General features: G+C 38.0%; 1 protein-coding gene and 1 pseudogene across 3 annotated transcripts in view; one reads left to right on the plus strand and one right to left on the minus strand.

The window, feature by feature from the left end:
* Window positions 1-4,048: 4,048 nt before the first annotated feature.
* On the plus strand, window positions 4,049-4,483 carry LOC104587436 (auxin-responsive protein SAUR50 pseudogene; annotated as a pseudogene).
* A 2,658-nt stretch (window positions 4,484-7,141) lies between these two features.
* Window positions 7,142-16,928, minus strand: part of LOC104587444 (phosphatidylinositol-3-phosphatase myotubularin-1) — a 92,687-nt gene continuing 82,900 nt past the window's right edge. For all 3 annotated transcript variants that reach the window (XM_010245059.3, XM_088889525.1, XM_088889524.1), the window contains 4 exons: window positions 12,816-12,875; window positions 12,621-12,685; window positions 9,195-9,474; window positions 7,142-8,511 (listed from right to left, as the gene is read on the minus strand). In XM_010245059.3, the coding sequence (XP_010243361.1) occupies window positions 7,993-8,511; window positions 9,195-9,474; window positions 12,621-12,685; window positions 12,816-12,875 (924 nt within the window). In that variant the 3' untranslated portion in view covers window positions 7,142-7,992. The remainder of the gene's footprint in view (window positions 8,512-9,194; window positions 9,475-12,620; window positions 12,686-12,815; window positions 12,876-16,928) is intronic.

Genomic DNA, 16,928 nt, shown 5'->3' on the forward strand with positions numbered 1-16,928 from the left:
TAATCGGTCAGGTAATGGGATTTGTTTCATCCTAAAACTGTCTTTTGTTCAAAAACCTTTGATTTGGTCAGCAGTCTGCTGAATTAGGCAGTCTATTCATCAATCCGGATAATGGTTTTTTGACTTTTTTAATTTATTTATTATTTTTTTTAATTTTTAAAATCAGAACAGGCTATCTGTTCGAACCAAATGATTGGACTATTCAAATTGGGGATCGGTTCACAGAGCGGTTTCATGTCTAATCCGATTTTTAAAACCTTGATATATGGTTTCTTTATCCCACCCTTTGTTCCCCATTCAAGCTAGGTTACTCGCACTATCAATATGGATTTTTCTAGGTTTTCCTTTCTATGGTTACTGCAACTGTGTTCTAGTTTGAACTCAGGGTTGGTTAATTTATAGATTGAAAGAATGAAGGGAAGCAAACTGAACTTTTCTAAGCTTCAGTTCATGTAGTGTTTCTATTTGAGAAGAAGTCCTAATCACCATGGTATTCTTCTTTCTTTTAGAAACTAGAGGTGTAAATTGGGCTGTGCCGCCTGTGGCCTGGCATGGCCTGGCACGAATTTGGACCGGCCCGGTACGATGGTCTGTGGGCTATGCCAGGCCCAGTACGATCATGCGGGCTGTGTTGGGCTTAGGGTTTTAGGTCCATGGGCCGGCATGACCTATATATATTATTTATATTTATATAATAATATACATTATATAATATATTAATAAAATAAATATTTTTTAATTTTATATACTAATTTATTTAATTGTTGTATATATAAGCAATTTTATACACAAAATTCATATAAAATTAAAGTTTTAAGTTTTTTTATCAATTTTTTTAAATAAATAGCATTGACCCGATACACGGCTCGGCACAACACAGCATGGGCTAGACCGGGCCTAAGACTCGACACAACACAACACGGGCCCGCATGAGCCTGGATTGTAGGCTGGGCCGGGCTGATTTCCAAATTTTTCACCGAAAAGGGCAACATGGCCCGTAACGGCCCACGGCCAACACGGCAAGCGCGGGGTTGGAGCCACTTTACACCTCTTTAATCACCATAGTTGTAGCTAGCTAGAAAAGAGCTTAATTATTGTATCTATGTTTTCTCTCAAAGGTTCAGTATTTTGCTTATTTTTTATCTTTTGCCGTTTTGGAGTATTCCAATATCTGAAAGTGCTGACCACAGTAATCTCTCTCAATTAGTCACGACTCACGAGCTCTGTCGGGTGAAATAAAGAGAGGTGGAACGATTCTAAGGGATTGGATTAGTGCTTCAAAATTCAGTTCAGTCTCAATCAGAGGGAGAGAGAGAGAATGTTTAGTTGGTCACGGGTGTAAGTCTGAAACAGGACCCAGTTATATTATTCTCTCTGAATTATTTTGTCTTTGATGAATTGAGTTCGGCACCTATCCATTATTTATTCTCTGGTGCTGAGTCATCTGGTATTGACTACCAACTCCTGCTCATTTTTGGTCAAGAGACAAACCATTTGATGTTTACAGCTATTTATTTTCTTTTGCAGCGACCCATCACCATCCATCTTTATCACAGCCTCTTTGATGAAAGATGATGGAAAATCAGAAGTTAAAAAGTTATAAAAAGAAGGGATATTATTTAATGACTTTTTTTTTTCATATTTTTCTTAAATTCATCAATGATTTTCAAAATCTGGAGAGAGCCCCATTTATGTTAAAAAATAAACTGTTTTATCAAATTCCCCATACTATCCTTATAAAAATTGTTTATTTTTTTGGTATTTGATGTCATATACCACTAATAATTATGTTTTTCCCCGTATCCATGGTTGCAGGAATCGATTCTACGTCAATACCCGAACAAACCACTTAACATATTAAGAAAATAGCCACTCCTTGGTTGATATAGCATGTGTTTGGTATAGCTTCCGTTTATTAAATAAATATTTGTATTTGATTTTTTTTCAAATTCGAAAAAAAGTACTTGATAAACCGTTTATTAACAATTAGGCACCACATCAGCAGAACAGTGAATAAACACTTAACCGTCGGAAGAAGCTTCCTCCAATAATTGATGCACATATAAATCAAGACCAAATTTTATTAATACCTATACATAGGAATCGGCATAATGGGATAAATGTTGATTTGACAATGATATAACACCATTTGTCAAATAAACCAAAATCATACCAAACACCACCATAAATATCATAAAGCTTCATTACCTTCTACCTTAGACACCCGAATCTCTCTCTCCAGAGAACCCAAAGTTGGACTAACCCAATTAAGAACTTTGTACTGGGGCCTTGTTTTACTCTAGCTAAACACAAATTCACCAGTCATTCTTGTTTTACTCTAACTCTATTTATTATTATGCTTGCGAATCCATTTCTAATTAACTATGTAACAAATTAAAAGGTTTCCTGTTTGAGATGAGCTTCTGGAGTCGATGTTGCTGTATCACACTGTCACTGCTTTTTGAGATATATAACAACATCCATCCATTCTACTATTTCTCAAAGAAAAAATATGGAGAAATTGCAAGTGACTGTTGAAAACATTGAAACACCAGTATTGTAGTCAATGGCACTCATCACCAAACCCTCCTGAGAGAAGAAATGTTTGAAGATTTTAGTTGTTTTCCTCTGCCCTTTTCCAAAATGGTAAATAGGGGCTTGCCGTTTTACATGAATAACTCTTCTAGCAGAGATGATGAAAGCAAAGCCAAGATGATAATGAACTTGTTAGTTCATTAAAATCAACCACAGTGGGGTTTTCATTATTACTGACATTTACTTCTGATTTATCAAACTTGGATTTTCAAAGTCATAGTGTGATTCTGAAGTTCCTGCCATCAATCTAATGGTCAGAAATTAGATCACTATTTAGGGGTAGTTTGGTCATGCAAATTACTTAAATGTTTATGTGTACAATTTCTCTTATGGTCACTAACAATTATTTGACCAAAGATGAGATTTAAATAATAAAAATTTACTGACATGGGGCTTTTTATAAATTTTGAAAAGTCATGGTGAATTTCAAATAATATCCCTAAAAAGAAAAATTGAGAGAGAGAAAGAGAATTGTACAGCCCACAGCTGTCACATCCTTAGATTTTATACTTTATCCCAAAGATTTGATGATTCAATGAACGTGCTCTCAGGGAGTAAAGCCATGAACTAGGTAGCTAAAATTGATTGCTCAGTTGGTTTAGGGTGCAAATTTCATATGTATTGGTGTATGAAGAGAAAATTGAGGTGAGGTAAGGTGAAGGTGGTGTAAAATTTGCATCAGTTTTTAAGATAAAAAAATTATACCACCGATAAATACAAATGACACAAAAATATAAATTTCCACTAGAAAAAAAGAGGAACACAAACCATAATTACATATAAATGGATGTAAAACTGAAGTGGATGCAAATTTTGTATTTTGTTCAGATTTTTTTAAGCAATGTAGACGGTTGGCTATGCATTATGTTCAGAGTTATACTGCAAACCAAGGTTCAAAATTGATACACCCCGAAACACCAAAACATTCACATCAAGTGTTTCAATCACCCTCTACCCTTTTTTAGTTTTTTTTTAGAAAATTTACAGAGATCAGTCTATTTAATTTCTATTACATCAACATATTACCGATATATTATCATTATACACCCGATACGCTTCGATACAGAACGCCCTGGTTGGATGACCGGCCTTATATGAAAACATGGCCCCACTTCCCATACCTGCATGTAGTGAGTACTAAAGTGGAACAGAAGGAAGGAAGGCAGTCATGGTTGGGTGCACCACACGTGAGGAACACATGAAAGATGGCCAATATCACCAACATACAACATGGGTGGGCCCCTGACTCCCTCTTGCGTATATCCACAATCCTCCACCATCATCATCATCATCAGCAGCATCCGCATCCGCATTTTATATTATTTATATTCCCCACTTGAGAGTAGAGACCCAGAGGCAACCCTGTCTGTGCTCTTATCAAACGTTTGATTATTGATAAATTGACCTGAGCAGTTGAGCATTCTTCTCAACCACAACCAGTCAACCACCACACATGGCTGTTCCGCCTGAGAGAAGGAAGAGCAGCAGCATCTGCAACATTGTGAGGCTCAGACGCATTGCGTTGCTGTGGCGTAAGCTTGCTGGAGGGAAGAGGAAACTGCCCATTGACGTCCCTCCTGGCCACTTGGCCGTCATCGTTGGAGATGCTGGCCGGAGGTTTGTCATCAGGGCGTCTTACTTGAACCACCCACTGTTCAGGCAGCTCTTGGATCAAGCCTATGAAGAATATGGCCACAGTCACAGCGGCCCTCTTGCTCTCCCCTGCGACGAATTTCTTTTCCAAGAGATCCTGCGTTTTCTTAGAGATGGCCATGGCCAGAGTTTGAGTCTCTGCTCCTATCAGGCAGCTGAGAAGGAACCTGGGCTAAGCCCGTGGAGAGATTCTAGACCTCTTCTCCATGGTTTTCAGAGAAGATCAACATGGTAGCCAGAGAGCCGAGGGAGGGCGATGCACGCACATTTCTCATTAGAATTAGATAAGCTGTGGACAACAGAGACCCAGTTCGCGATTCGCATTCCAATTCCACTCTGCATTATTCAAGTAAACAAGGGAGCCCAAATTCGAACCTTGCTCGGCCAACCCAGAGCAGTCACACACATTTGATGCGGGATTTCACTGCGCGCTCATCCAGCTGCATTACTTTACAGCGTGAAAAGCTGCTGTCAACGCTGGATAGGAGCTTGGTATTATTTTTATTTTTTCCATGTTGAAAATTATTAGCCTCGTCGTGTACTGTACGCAATTTTCCAGGAATCGTAGGTTTTAATTTCACCTCACCTGTACATATTTGTTGCATTGGTCAAAGACGCCAGCTCAAGAACAGTAGAACATCTCACCATGAGTTAGCTACTAGCTACTCTTTGAGAACATCAAACCTTTAGAGCGGGGCAAGCCTGTTTTAAAGATGTAGTTCCAACCCTTGAATTTGAATGATTATAAAATAAAAAATGAGGATGACAGTAAATATTAATTTGTATAGATATCGATATTTTAAGAACTATCAATTTGGCTTTCAAAAAGCACTGAAAATGATCAGTTTTTCATTCGCTAAGCCCTCATTATCCTGTTGCTTGATCATATCTGCTCAAAGAACAACCAAGCATTGAAAACGATTCTCTCGATTCTATTTTTAACGTTAAGCTCAAAGAAACACTGTTGTAGTCTTGTAGAAGGTCCCAAGTCCCAACTTGCTTCAATTGGTAAGGTCTAAGGTATCTGAATTAGCCAACAACGACTGAACTAGCCATTGCATCGGGAATGATAAGAGTTCGAAAGGACTCCCCATAGACTGCACCCACAGCCCATCTCCCTCGCATTAGGAATCAAGAGTATCGGTATCGGGTATCGTAACGTTTTGAAAACGCATGGATACTGACAAAAGATATAAAAACACATGAATACACTAAGAAAATGATACAAATTTCATAAATATATCAATTACACTAATTTTAAAAGTCAAAATAACTACATCAAGAATCCAAGACTCATATTATATAGCTTTTACAAAGTAAAATATGCACAAAGTCATTATCATGTTAAATTCTATAGGTCCAAAGTCACAAAACATATGCAATTATTATATTTTAATTACTGTATCAATTATTTTATATTTTTACTTTTCAACATTACCAAAAAAGTCAATTAAATATTAAATTTTGAAATGTTTGATAGTATCAAAATTACTATTATATGAAATTTAAAATTTTTCTAAGATACATATATTATTATTATTATTATGTTTTTACTTTTAATCTTAACTAAAAGTATATCAAAATTATTAAAATTTCTAAGATACACATCATATGAAATTCATAATTTTTAATTATTAAAGTAATGATTCCATCATTAACATTTTTATTTTCTATAGTTTTTTTCTGAAATAACAAATCATTTTTTATATAAATTTAAATTAGTGGATTTGATAAATTCAATTTACTATTATATTCTTGAATATTTTGTAAATAGTTCTTTTTATTTTTGTAAATAATAAATATGTTATTTTTAGTCTAAATTAAAATATCAATGAAATTTATAAACAAATATTAAAACTTGAAGATACATATAATGTACAAATTTATGAAATTTAAGTACTAAAATAATTATCTAATATTAATATTTTTATTTGTATAAAGTTATTGAGAGTAAAAAACAAATTTTGATATAAATGTAAATTTGATAGATTATTTACTTCATTAATGTTTATAAAATAGAAATTTTTAATACTATTTTTTATTTTAAGTTAGAATCATTGAACATAAACATATAATATTTGTCTAGGTTCATGTCAATGATAAAGTTAATAAGTTTTATTTTATATCACTTAATATCACAAATTGAATGATGGCATAGTGGCTTAGAATGTTAGCGCACAATGGCATCGTTGCCAATACTTGAGTTTGAATCTTCGTAAGAGTGCTTTTTAAACAAGACAAGAGATGCATGCGTATCGTGTATCAAAACTTATCGATCTATATCGGCCAATACGATGCGATACACTGATACTGATCTATATCTTGTTGATACACATGACTGGACATGAATTGTAACAATCGTAGCATATCTCGTATCTATTCATATTGATATTGCATCAGGAATATCATGTCGATATTTTAATCCTTGCTGGGAACATCTCACGTGCATGTCATGGGAAGATGATCACAATGCATGGGAGGGATAGGGGAGCCCATCCAAATTTAAAAGTATCGTTACATATCGGCCCATATCGGTCGACACGTATCGTTCTGGGACCCTTCTGATATGCCCCTACAGTGGGTCTATCGGGGGTTTGACCGGTTCAGAGGATGGAAGGGTCCTAGACCGGCTCCCCTGAACCCGCTTTGAAAAAAATAAAAAAAGGTAAAAAAACGAGTATCGAAACGCCGATACCAGCATATCGGGTGTATCGATATTTTGAACTTGAGCCCATCCCATCTTAAATAAGGGAGATGTTCCTAATGCTTGACTATAGTGGCCCGTTGGGACATATTGGAAACGTTTAGTTGGTAGCAGATCCCTACCCAGGTTGGGGGGTGTCAGGGGTAGCCCCATGAAACAAATAAATAACAAAGAAATACAGACATAAGATGTATAATCATAAATGTTATAGTCCTTGAGAAGATTATCAAGATCGACTTCCACTATGTCTCCCCTACTGTTGCCTCAAAATGACAGCAACAGTGACAATAAAAACAATAAAGCCCAAAAGGTTTACATATAGCTCTCTATACAAACAATTAGTACATTTAAAATAAAAATGACATCCCGAATGCTGGTTACAGTTATCCAGGGTCTTCCGAGAGGTGAACTGGATACAGACCTAACCTCTGGCATTTTAGCATGTAGTGACCACTCTTGGACTCAGACCTACGTTCTCATGCTTGTCAGCCCAAGATTTTACCATCTCACCAAGCATTGACCCCTAATTAACACATTAAGAATCTGTACACAATCTTCAGCCATGTATTAATTAAAAAGAGGGCCACAACAAGCCCCTGCTGAATATAAAGAATGAAAACAAAGGAAGCGGGATCCACCAGAATATGTACTTGAGCATGGGACAAAGAGTTAAGCCATTCTTGTATCATCCTTCAGCATTAGTACCAATACTGAGTGGCGTGGTGTATAATTAGTCCACCGTCTATCTACACATAACAGAGACCTTTCTCAGGTGACACTACCTTCCCCAAAGTTCTATTATACCGTCAAATACCTGCTCATTCTCTTCATTGTGGATGGGAGTAAGCATACTTTTGTCCAATAAAATCAGTAACCAAAATGCAGTATATATGATACAGCTGAACGCAATACTACATTTGATTCCTTGAGAAAATCCCAAACTGAAAAATTCTTTGAAGAATTTGTCCCTAAATCCCAGATCTTGAGAACCACTTGGTTAAACTGTGAAATAGATGAAGTGAAATTTTTTGTGGAACATCCTATTCTGATCCAAAATAACAATCATAAATAGAAAGACTATCAAATGCATCAAAGTTTGCTTTCAGCCCAACAAACTGGCTCCCAAATTGTGCACAACCAGCATCTGGCCACTTGCAACCACCTTCCCTAGTGCGCAGTGGACATAGTGTTTCACATACCCAACTGATTGGGTTGTCAGAAACAGTATCATCTGACAGAAGAGAGACAGATACAGAAAGATCTGATTTCTCTTTCACTTGTCTATTTCCATACGAGTCTCCCTTTGGAGGATATATAACGTTCTGCTGTATTTCTTCTAGAGTGCTTCCTATTTCCAAGGAACAGTCACCATTACTTGAGAAGTTAACCTTGCATCCTAGTGACTGTATTGCCCGTTTTATGGCTGCATTCTCCCTGCAGGCCCTCTTAGTCAAATCCATTGTAGTGCTGCTAAGCTGCTTTTCTTTTTGTAGTTCAGCAGTTAAGGATTCCATGCTTGTTATGATGTCTTTAGCCTTCCTTTCTGCCACTTCTTTCGCCTGTATTCTCCATGCAAAATAATAACAATAATAATAATGTGCATCAGTGAGATCGTATAGTTATAGACTTGTAGCAATAGCAGTCTATATAGCCACTATGAAATCTTGAGTAAATTTATCTTTCCACTTGTCTGGAAAGTTTGACGAATGGTGCTAAAAGATGCTATATTGTTCCAAAACTATCAAAAGTCTTGCTCATCAAAAGTTAAATAAATAGAACAAATTATCAAATGTCTCAATAAAGACACTAAAGGATTAGGTAGGGAGAAATATTTGATAATCCCAAGCAGCAAAGGTACTTGCAGTGATCATAATACATGTTGTGCACTCTTCCATCTATTTAACAACACCTTTCACCTACCAAAACCACCTCTTTGGCCCAGAATTCTTGCCAATTTATTTAGTCGATTTTCTGAAAATTTTCTCTACAAGCATGAATTCAGTGAACCAAGTTCTGGTTTCAAGCTTTCTGGAGCAGAGGATTAACAAATCCAAGTAGTATGTCCTACCTAAAATATACCACTAATTGATGGGTTCAAATTGACACATAGACTGCTACATCTACAAGTCAGGGTGGAATCACAAATACAAATTCAAACTGGTATGCTTAGAATCAGATGTCAAAGAAAGAAAAACAGAGAAGAAATTAGAAGCAGGTATAACAATCACAAATTTATAATTACCTTTTGCATTTCAGAAAATTTTTTAGCCAAAATCCTACATTGAGCTTCGAGCTCTCCAGCTTGTGCCCCTGAGGGACAGGCCCACCGAAGATGGAATTGAGGCCATAGGGTTGGAGCCAGTGCTGCTGCTGGAGGTAATAATGGCCCCTCATGTTTCAATGGATCATAGAAGGGGTTATAGTGTGCATGAGACTTTCCCTCAGATGCACACAACTCATCCAGGTAGATCCATAAGCATCCACAAGCATTGGAAACACCAGCCTGCTGCCTTTCCTTTTCACTGAAATTTTACATTAACCATCAGAGAAATTAGTATGTAATTTCAATCAGTTTCAATATAGTCAAAATAGCATTTGCAATTGCCTTTGATGAACATTAGTTATACTTCAACCAAAAAAAGAAACAAACATCAGTTATAAATTTATGAATGTCCTACAGAATGTCAAGGAACTGGATGGTTACAATCAAGTACGATTGTGGGCCTAGGACACACAAGTAGGATCTACACACATATCTCACCCCTAATGTTTTGATGCTATATACTACCTGTAAGGTCTAATAATTGGGTGTCTAAAAGTTTCCTATTTCATTTAACTAATGTTTATACTAGGTCTAAACCTAATTTGTAGAACCAGATCCAGACATTTAGGAGGGGATCTTGCATTGCACCAAGGGATGATGTGATCCTTCCTTAATGAACAAACCTAGATACTGTATGTCCTCTTTGAGATTAACAGAAGCAGTCTCCATACTGTATCTCTCTCTCTCTCTCTCTCTCTCTGTATATATATATATATATATATATCAGAGAGAGTTTTAGATGATCTCTTCTTTAACCGACAATAGCCGACCTCTTCTTTAACCAGTGGCATATTACAGAGGTCTCTCTCTCCAGCAGTATTACAGAGAGTGTTTTCAAACCATTTCAGTAACGATCTCTCTCCTTCTATGTTACAGAGGCTTTATCTCCAGCAACGATTCTAGCCTGAGGCTTTATCGCCCTCCGGCAACGGTCACCCATAGAAAGGCACGGGATGCGACCTTTCCTTTAAAGTTAGTTATAGAGTTATAAGTACAAAAGAAATTACACAGAAGCCCAAAATAAAGTATCCCGGAGAACCCCTTGTTTTGCAAGTGAATCAGCCATTGAATTTGCTGATCTGCCTACCCACTGAACTCTGATTGTCATATTCCTTGTTAACCATTTAACCTTTTTGAGAAGATCTCTAGAACCCCAAATCACAGTGTCCTGATCCTTCAGCCAACCCACTATGACCTGGGAATCCCCTTCAATGATTAGATGCTCTATGCCTAGCTGATTTGCAAGCTGGATTCCTTGTACAGCAGCAAGTAATTCAGCCCTTAACGAGTCTCCCACACCCGCAGGACCTGAGTACAAAGAAATAATGTTACTATCTTTGTCTCAGCACTCCTCCTATGCCTGAAGGTCCTGGATTTCCTCGGCTACTCCCATCAAAGTTCAGCTTGATAAACTCCTCCCCTAGTGGCATCCATTCAACCCCACGTCTGTCCTTCCTGGTAGAAGTATTAGCCACTGCTAACCAGCTTCTCCATAGGTCATCAAAAGAGTATGCACCAAAGAGCTTTAGAGTTTTCAGTCACTGAATTGCCCTTGTCAGAATACATTCTTTTCCGAGAAGCTCCTTTCTTTTTCACAAAATATTCTGGTGTTCCTTTCTTCCCAAACTATCCACAACAAAGCTGCTCTTATGCACTCCCACATAATTCTCCCTCTTTGTATGCCATTCAAAAATAGACGGACTAAACAATAAGCTAGTATCAGATGGAAGGTTCCACCTACACTCAAACAACATAAGAATCCAACTCCATAAAGCTGTAGCAAAGGAGCAAGAGATCAGTAAGTGGTGACAGTCCTCATTCTGAGATTTATAAAGAACACACTAATTAGGGGATAAGCACCAATTTGACCCTCAACTGGGTCACCTATCCCCTTGACCCAGTTCGTCCCATTACACCATGACTACAAGCTTCACCTGAGAATCCATCATGTGCTCGGATTGGAGAAAGCAAGTTCAGAGAGAAGAAGTTGAAGGCCACTCGCTCAAAGCTAATGTGCACTGAACGATCTCTATCATTGTGGAAATTGATTTTCTTTTTATATTTTTATTTTCTATTTTGATACATTTTATATTTTGTGAAATTTTTAATCAATGTTTTAAAAACCGATCTGCAACTGGAATCGCTTTGGCCACCGGTTTTTGGGTCAGCGGTTTAACCGTTCAATTCAAATGGATGGCCCCTTCCAATTTAAAAAATAATAATAATAATTAAAATAAAAAATGACCAAAAATGGTTAACAGTTCAACTGCCCAGTCCAACTGACTGGGTTTGGTCCAATCCATTTATAAATGGATCAATATTGGATTGGACTGGATTGGACCAAATCCAGTCCAATTGACAGCCCTACCAAGTGCAAATTCACTTTAGTTCAGCATTTGCACCCATACCAAACGCAACCTAACACACATGCATAGTTGTCAAGGCAATGCCTAGGCGACAAGGCGTCCTTGGAGGCTTGCCTCGCCCAGTCGCCAAGCAGTTTTGGCATACTGTGTAATAAAATACTTTTATATTGTTATTTTTGAGATTATAATTATAAAATATACATTATTAAAGAAAAATATTCATTTTTTGTGTTTATAAACTAATTTCTTTTTATTATTTTCTTATTTGTTATGGTTTAATCAACACAAACATTGCTAACTGCTGTATTGAACCCTCAATGACTTGAAAATCTGAACCAATAAGGGAAGAACTTAAAATTTTGTCTAATCAACACATTTCTTCTTCCACATGTTCTTCTTCTTCTTCTTCTTCTTCTTCTTCTTCTTCTTCTTCTTCTTCTTCTTCTTCTTCCACCTTTTCTTCTTTTCCTATAACAAAAATAGGGTTCAGCCCCTATATTTTTTGAATTTTCTTTCCTTTCTTCTTTTTCTTCTCATAAATATGTTGATTTTCTAGTCTTAAACATGAAGTTTATAATTTTCTTATGAAAATTATGGATAATTATTAAAGAAAGTTGGTCATGGAACCTAGGGAACTACCCTAGGATATGTGATATTTACTTAAAAAAATCCATCGCCTAGGCGACTAGGCGACAAGGCGCCCCCCCTGTCACCTAGCCTCACCTTGGCGCCTTGAAAACTATGCACACATGTGATGTGAGGCATTCCACTACCTGGAGGCACAAGGTGTAGTTCAGAACACAAGAGGCGTAAGCCTCCAGAGCACAAGGAAGTGTAAGCCTCCACAAAACAAAAGCTTAATCTAGATAGACAGGTCTGTTAGCTTGTCATATAAATGCAAACTCTTCAAGAAATGCATTCTGAGAAACCTTGGAAGATTTAGAAATGGAGGAATACTTGGCATCAAAGTTGAGAGCACCTGTTGCATAAGAAGTTTCCAAAACGACATGAAAGTATGCAGTCCAAGAAATCAACCAAGAATGCCTGGATCACCAAATAAAAGTCAAAGATCAGCAAGTAATCCTCCAAAACAACAGGAAGCATGTAGTCGAAGAAATGTGCAGTTATCTCATTAAAAACATGTAAATTTCATAAATTGAAGAAACACACATACCGAGGAGAACTCAAAAGCAAAAGGATACATCCGAAGTAACTGTGAAACACAATCAACCCACTGCATACCAAGTAAGCACATTATGAGCATTTTAATATTCAGAAGCATAAGCAAATCAAAATAGCAATAGCATATGTCCTATTCTACATCTGTTTGGGAATAACTAATAGCATAAACTACTGAGACCCAGTACTGAAATAATGTTAATATATGATAGATGCAGCCAGTGGTTCAAGGAAAGTGGTCTCCAAATGATTTCATGGACTTGCAAGGAAACAAAGATGTACTCAGTTTATTTTAGTCATCATCCATATTTTGTTAACAGAAGTAATCCAATATGCAAAAACGCAGTCCATGATTGGCAAATCAACAAAAGTATGATTGCACTCTATGTATAGTTGACCATGTGTTTCTATGTAATCCAATTTGTAGTTCATTGTTGTATCTTCCTCCTATTACCTATACTTCTTAACATTTATTTTAAATAACAACCAAGATATAAGAATAATTTCATTTATCAAAAAAACATATAAGAATAATTTCTGCAGTAAGAGATATCCCATAAACCGAAATTCTTTTTTTAGTAATAAATAAAAAAAAACTATTAAAAAGAAGAAAGATTACAAGTTATTAGAGTCAAGGGTCAGAGGTATTCTAGTCTTCATACCTTATTTTATTAAGAGGTGCTTTGTTCTTTTTGTTTAAGTAATATGCCCCATACCTAAGTATTCACCCACGAGAAAAGAAAAAAACACCCCAAATCAAAACTAACCCCCAAAACAGACATCCAAACACATTCACAAAACCAAAATCAAAGAACACCAAAAACTACAACACTAGCCTCTACACCCCCAACAACCAACAAAACCAAACAAAAGAGCAAAAAAACATTACGGAGCCAGCAGACATCCTCTTATACTTGCAACTCAGATACTTCAGACCAAGGTTCTAAATATCAATACGCCCGATACGCCGGTAGGGGTGTATCAGGCAGTATCGGTACTTTTTTTTTTACTTTTTTTATTTTTTTGTAAAACTGGTTCAGGGGAGCGGTTTAAGGTTCCTCCACCCCCTGAACCAGTCAGAACCCCGATACACCCTCTGTAGGGGCATATCAGGGTGCTCCTGATACGATACATATCGGCCTATACGTGTGGATTTTTTGAACCTTGCTTCAGACTCTTGAATAGGATTTTCTTTGCTCCACTTGCACCCCTTCTTTGCCTTCTTTGCCTTCTTTGCCTTCTTCACCATTTTGCAAGGCCTAATACCAAATAATCCCCCGTTTAATCTTGTGAAAACCTTTGAAACCTTAACAGGTCAATGTGTTTTTTTACTTCTGAATCATCTAATGGCATTGGGAACCTTCTCATACATCTGCAAGTCTTTTGATCTGGCATTGATTCTTTCCGTCTCTAAGACCACATTCTTCTTTAAGATTTGACCAGAAGCCATCTCAGCAGCCCCTTTGTCAAGAGCCCTGCTACTCCAATTGATCTCAATTTACTGTGTTCATTTCCCTTTTTATTTTCCACTTTATCAGCAGATCCAACACCGCTCCTATTCATAGGCATCCTATATTTCTCCTCCAGTTCTTTCAAGATTCCCCTAGCAAACACCTTCCCTCCTGAGAAAAACAACCTCAATGACTTTTTCTAAGTCAATTGACCCGTCAACAACATGAGTCTATTCCACTCTAACATCGTCATCACTCAATTCACTTGAATCACTATCTCCATCATTTCCTTTTTTGTCCATTTCAAGAGTGTTATTTTGTTAAGAACTTGACAACTAATTGCTATTCAACGAGAGCTGGTTCAAGGGAGATCACCCTCCTGAAATGGATGGAAGAAAAAAGAGGAAAGAAGAAGAATAGAACTGAGGAAGAAGTAGGGTTTTCTCTTGTTGAAGATTAATCAGTTTTATGATGTTTTTTATGAGTAGATGTTTTATGTTAGTTGTTAGATAGGAGGTGGGGACCACAGTAGTTATGTGAGTCCAAATTTTATTATGTTTTGGTGTCTTATATATGCTGTTTTATGTCTTGCCACCCTATAAGGGCATAGTTGTCTTTGTACTGCTCTATTATTTTTAGTATAAATAATAAGTGAAGGGGGTGGCCAGATTATTGCTCTCCTTTCTTTTCAACTTCTCTTCTTCTCCTTCTCTCTTCCTTCTTTCTTCAAGAAACTCCTTTTATTTCATATTTTTTAATTCAGCAAGCTTTCTACTTCTCTCATTGCCTTCTTGAGCTTATTACAATGATATTTATATATGCTTTTCACATCGAAGGATAGTGACGGCTAACAACCCATGTCCACTCCTCTTGACGTGGATGACGCATGTAAACAAATCTCAAGGGAGGCTTTGAGTGGGTGATCCAAGGGACACCCGAATAATTGGTCATGTTATTCTGGGCCCGGGCTCTATGGGCCTGACTGGGTGTCAACCAAAATCTATCATCCCCCTCTTCATCAAGTATGACCTTGGCCTCAAGGTCAACAATAAGGAACTGCCGTTGTAGTTGCTCAAAATCTTCCCGGGTGGCATCTTCCTTGGGCAGGTGGTTCCAGATGACTTGTGTTTGTTATTGGGTTTTCTTGCCACGTTTAACCCATTGAAAATTGATGGTCCTCTGGGGTTCCATCACTGTTTTCCCCTCATCTATGTACTGGGGAAGGGAAGGGCTCACAACATCCGATGTAGCTAGGCATGGTTTCAAGAGACTGACGTGGAAAACTAGCTGCAGCTTGGAGTCTAGTGGATGAGCCAAGCGATACGCCACCTGCCCTATGTGCTCCACCACTTGGAAGGGCCCAAAATAACGTGAAGCCAGCTTCTATTGGGCCAAAGAGGTCTTCCTGTATGGTTGGAGCTTTAAGTAAACCCAATCACCCAAAGAGAACTCCAGCTCCCAATGCTTCTTATCATAGGCCAACTTCATGCGTTGTTGGGCTTGTTGGTGGTGGAATTTGAGTGATTTCAGTATTTGATCTCTGGCAGTCAACTGTGCTCCCACTTCAGCTACAGCAGAGGTGCCTTGCTCATAAGGTAGGAGGGAGGGTGGGTCATGGTCATAGAGTACCTTCAAAGGGTGTGATCCTGGCTGAGACTTGATAGGTAATGTTGTACCAGTACCTTCAAAGGGTCACTTCAGCTACAGCAACTACAGCAGAGGTGCCTTGCTCTTAAGTAGGTCTCAAGACATCTGTTCACTGCCTCCGATTGGCCATCAGTTTGGAGGTGATAACTGGTGGTATGTAGCATTTGCACTCCTTGAGCCGAAAAGTAGGCATCCCAAAATTGACTCATGAAAAGAGGGTCTCAGTCTGTGAGTATAGAGTGGGGCATCCCGTGAAGCTTGGCAGCCTCTTGTATGTATGTACAGACTACGGTCACTGTTGTGTATGAATGGGGAAGGGCTATGAAATGTGCATATTTACTCAGTTTATCCACTACTACCAACACAACAGACTTCTCTGCTGATTTGGGTAGGTCGGTTATGAAATCCATGGTTATTTCTTCCCAAACTCTCTCTGGTATAGGTCAGGGTTCTAACAGCCCTACTGGGCTTGGGTGTTTTTTGTATTTTTTCTGTTGGAAAATCTCACACCTGGCTATATAGTCCCAAACCATTTGGTTCATCCCTTTCCAATGGTAGCGGGCTGCCAGTCTTTTACGGGTCCTAAGGACCCCTGATTGACCCCCAAGTACGGAGTCATGGAAGAGTCTCAGTAATTCTTGATGGAGTTGCGACTTTTCTAGCACTACTAATCTTCCCTTGTAGAAGAGGGTATCATTCTTAACTTCATACTGTTACGATCCATTTGTCCCATGTTGGTAGTATGGGATGCTAATGTGAGGTATCCCACATCGGTAGTATGGGAAGCTGTTGTGCTTGGGTTCCCTCCCTCTAACAGCTGGCTTTTAGGGGTGAGTTCTCCTAAGGCACATAACAAATGGTATCAGAGCCTACACTATGCCTCCCAGTTGCAATTGTGTGGCGCAGGTGGTGACGTCGGTATTGCAGTGTTCGGCCGAGACTAGATGGACTAGTGCAAAGCCAGCCTGCGTGGGCGCCAGGACTGTGGAAGCATGGTGGGGTGTTACGAT

Source organism: Nelumbo nucifera, chromosome 6 (genome assembly GCF_055504915.1).
Source record: "Nelumbo nucifera cultivar China Antique chromosome 6, China Antique-T2T, whole genome shotgun sequence".
In the NCBI taxonomy this organism is placed as follows: domain Eukaryota; kingdom Viridiplantae; phylum Streptophyta; class Magnoliopsida; order Proteales; family Nelumbonaceae; genus Nelumbo; species Nelumbo nucifera.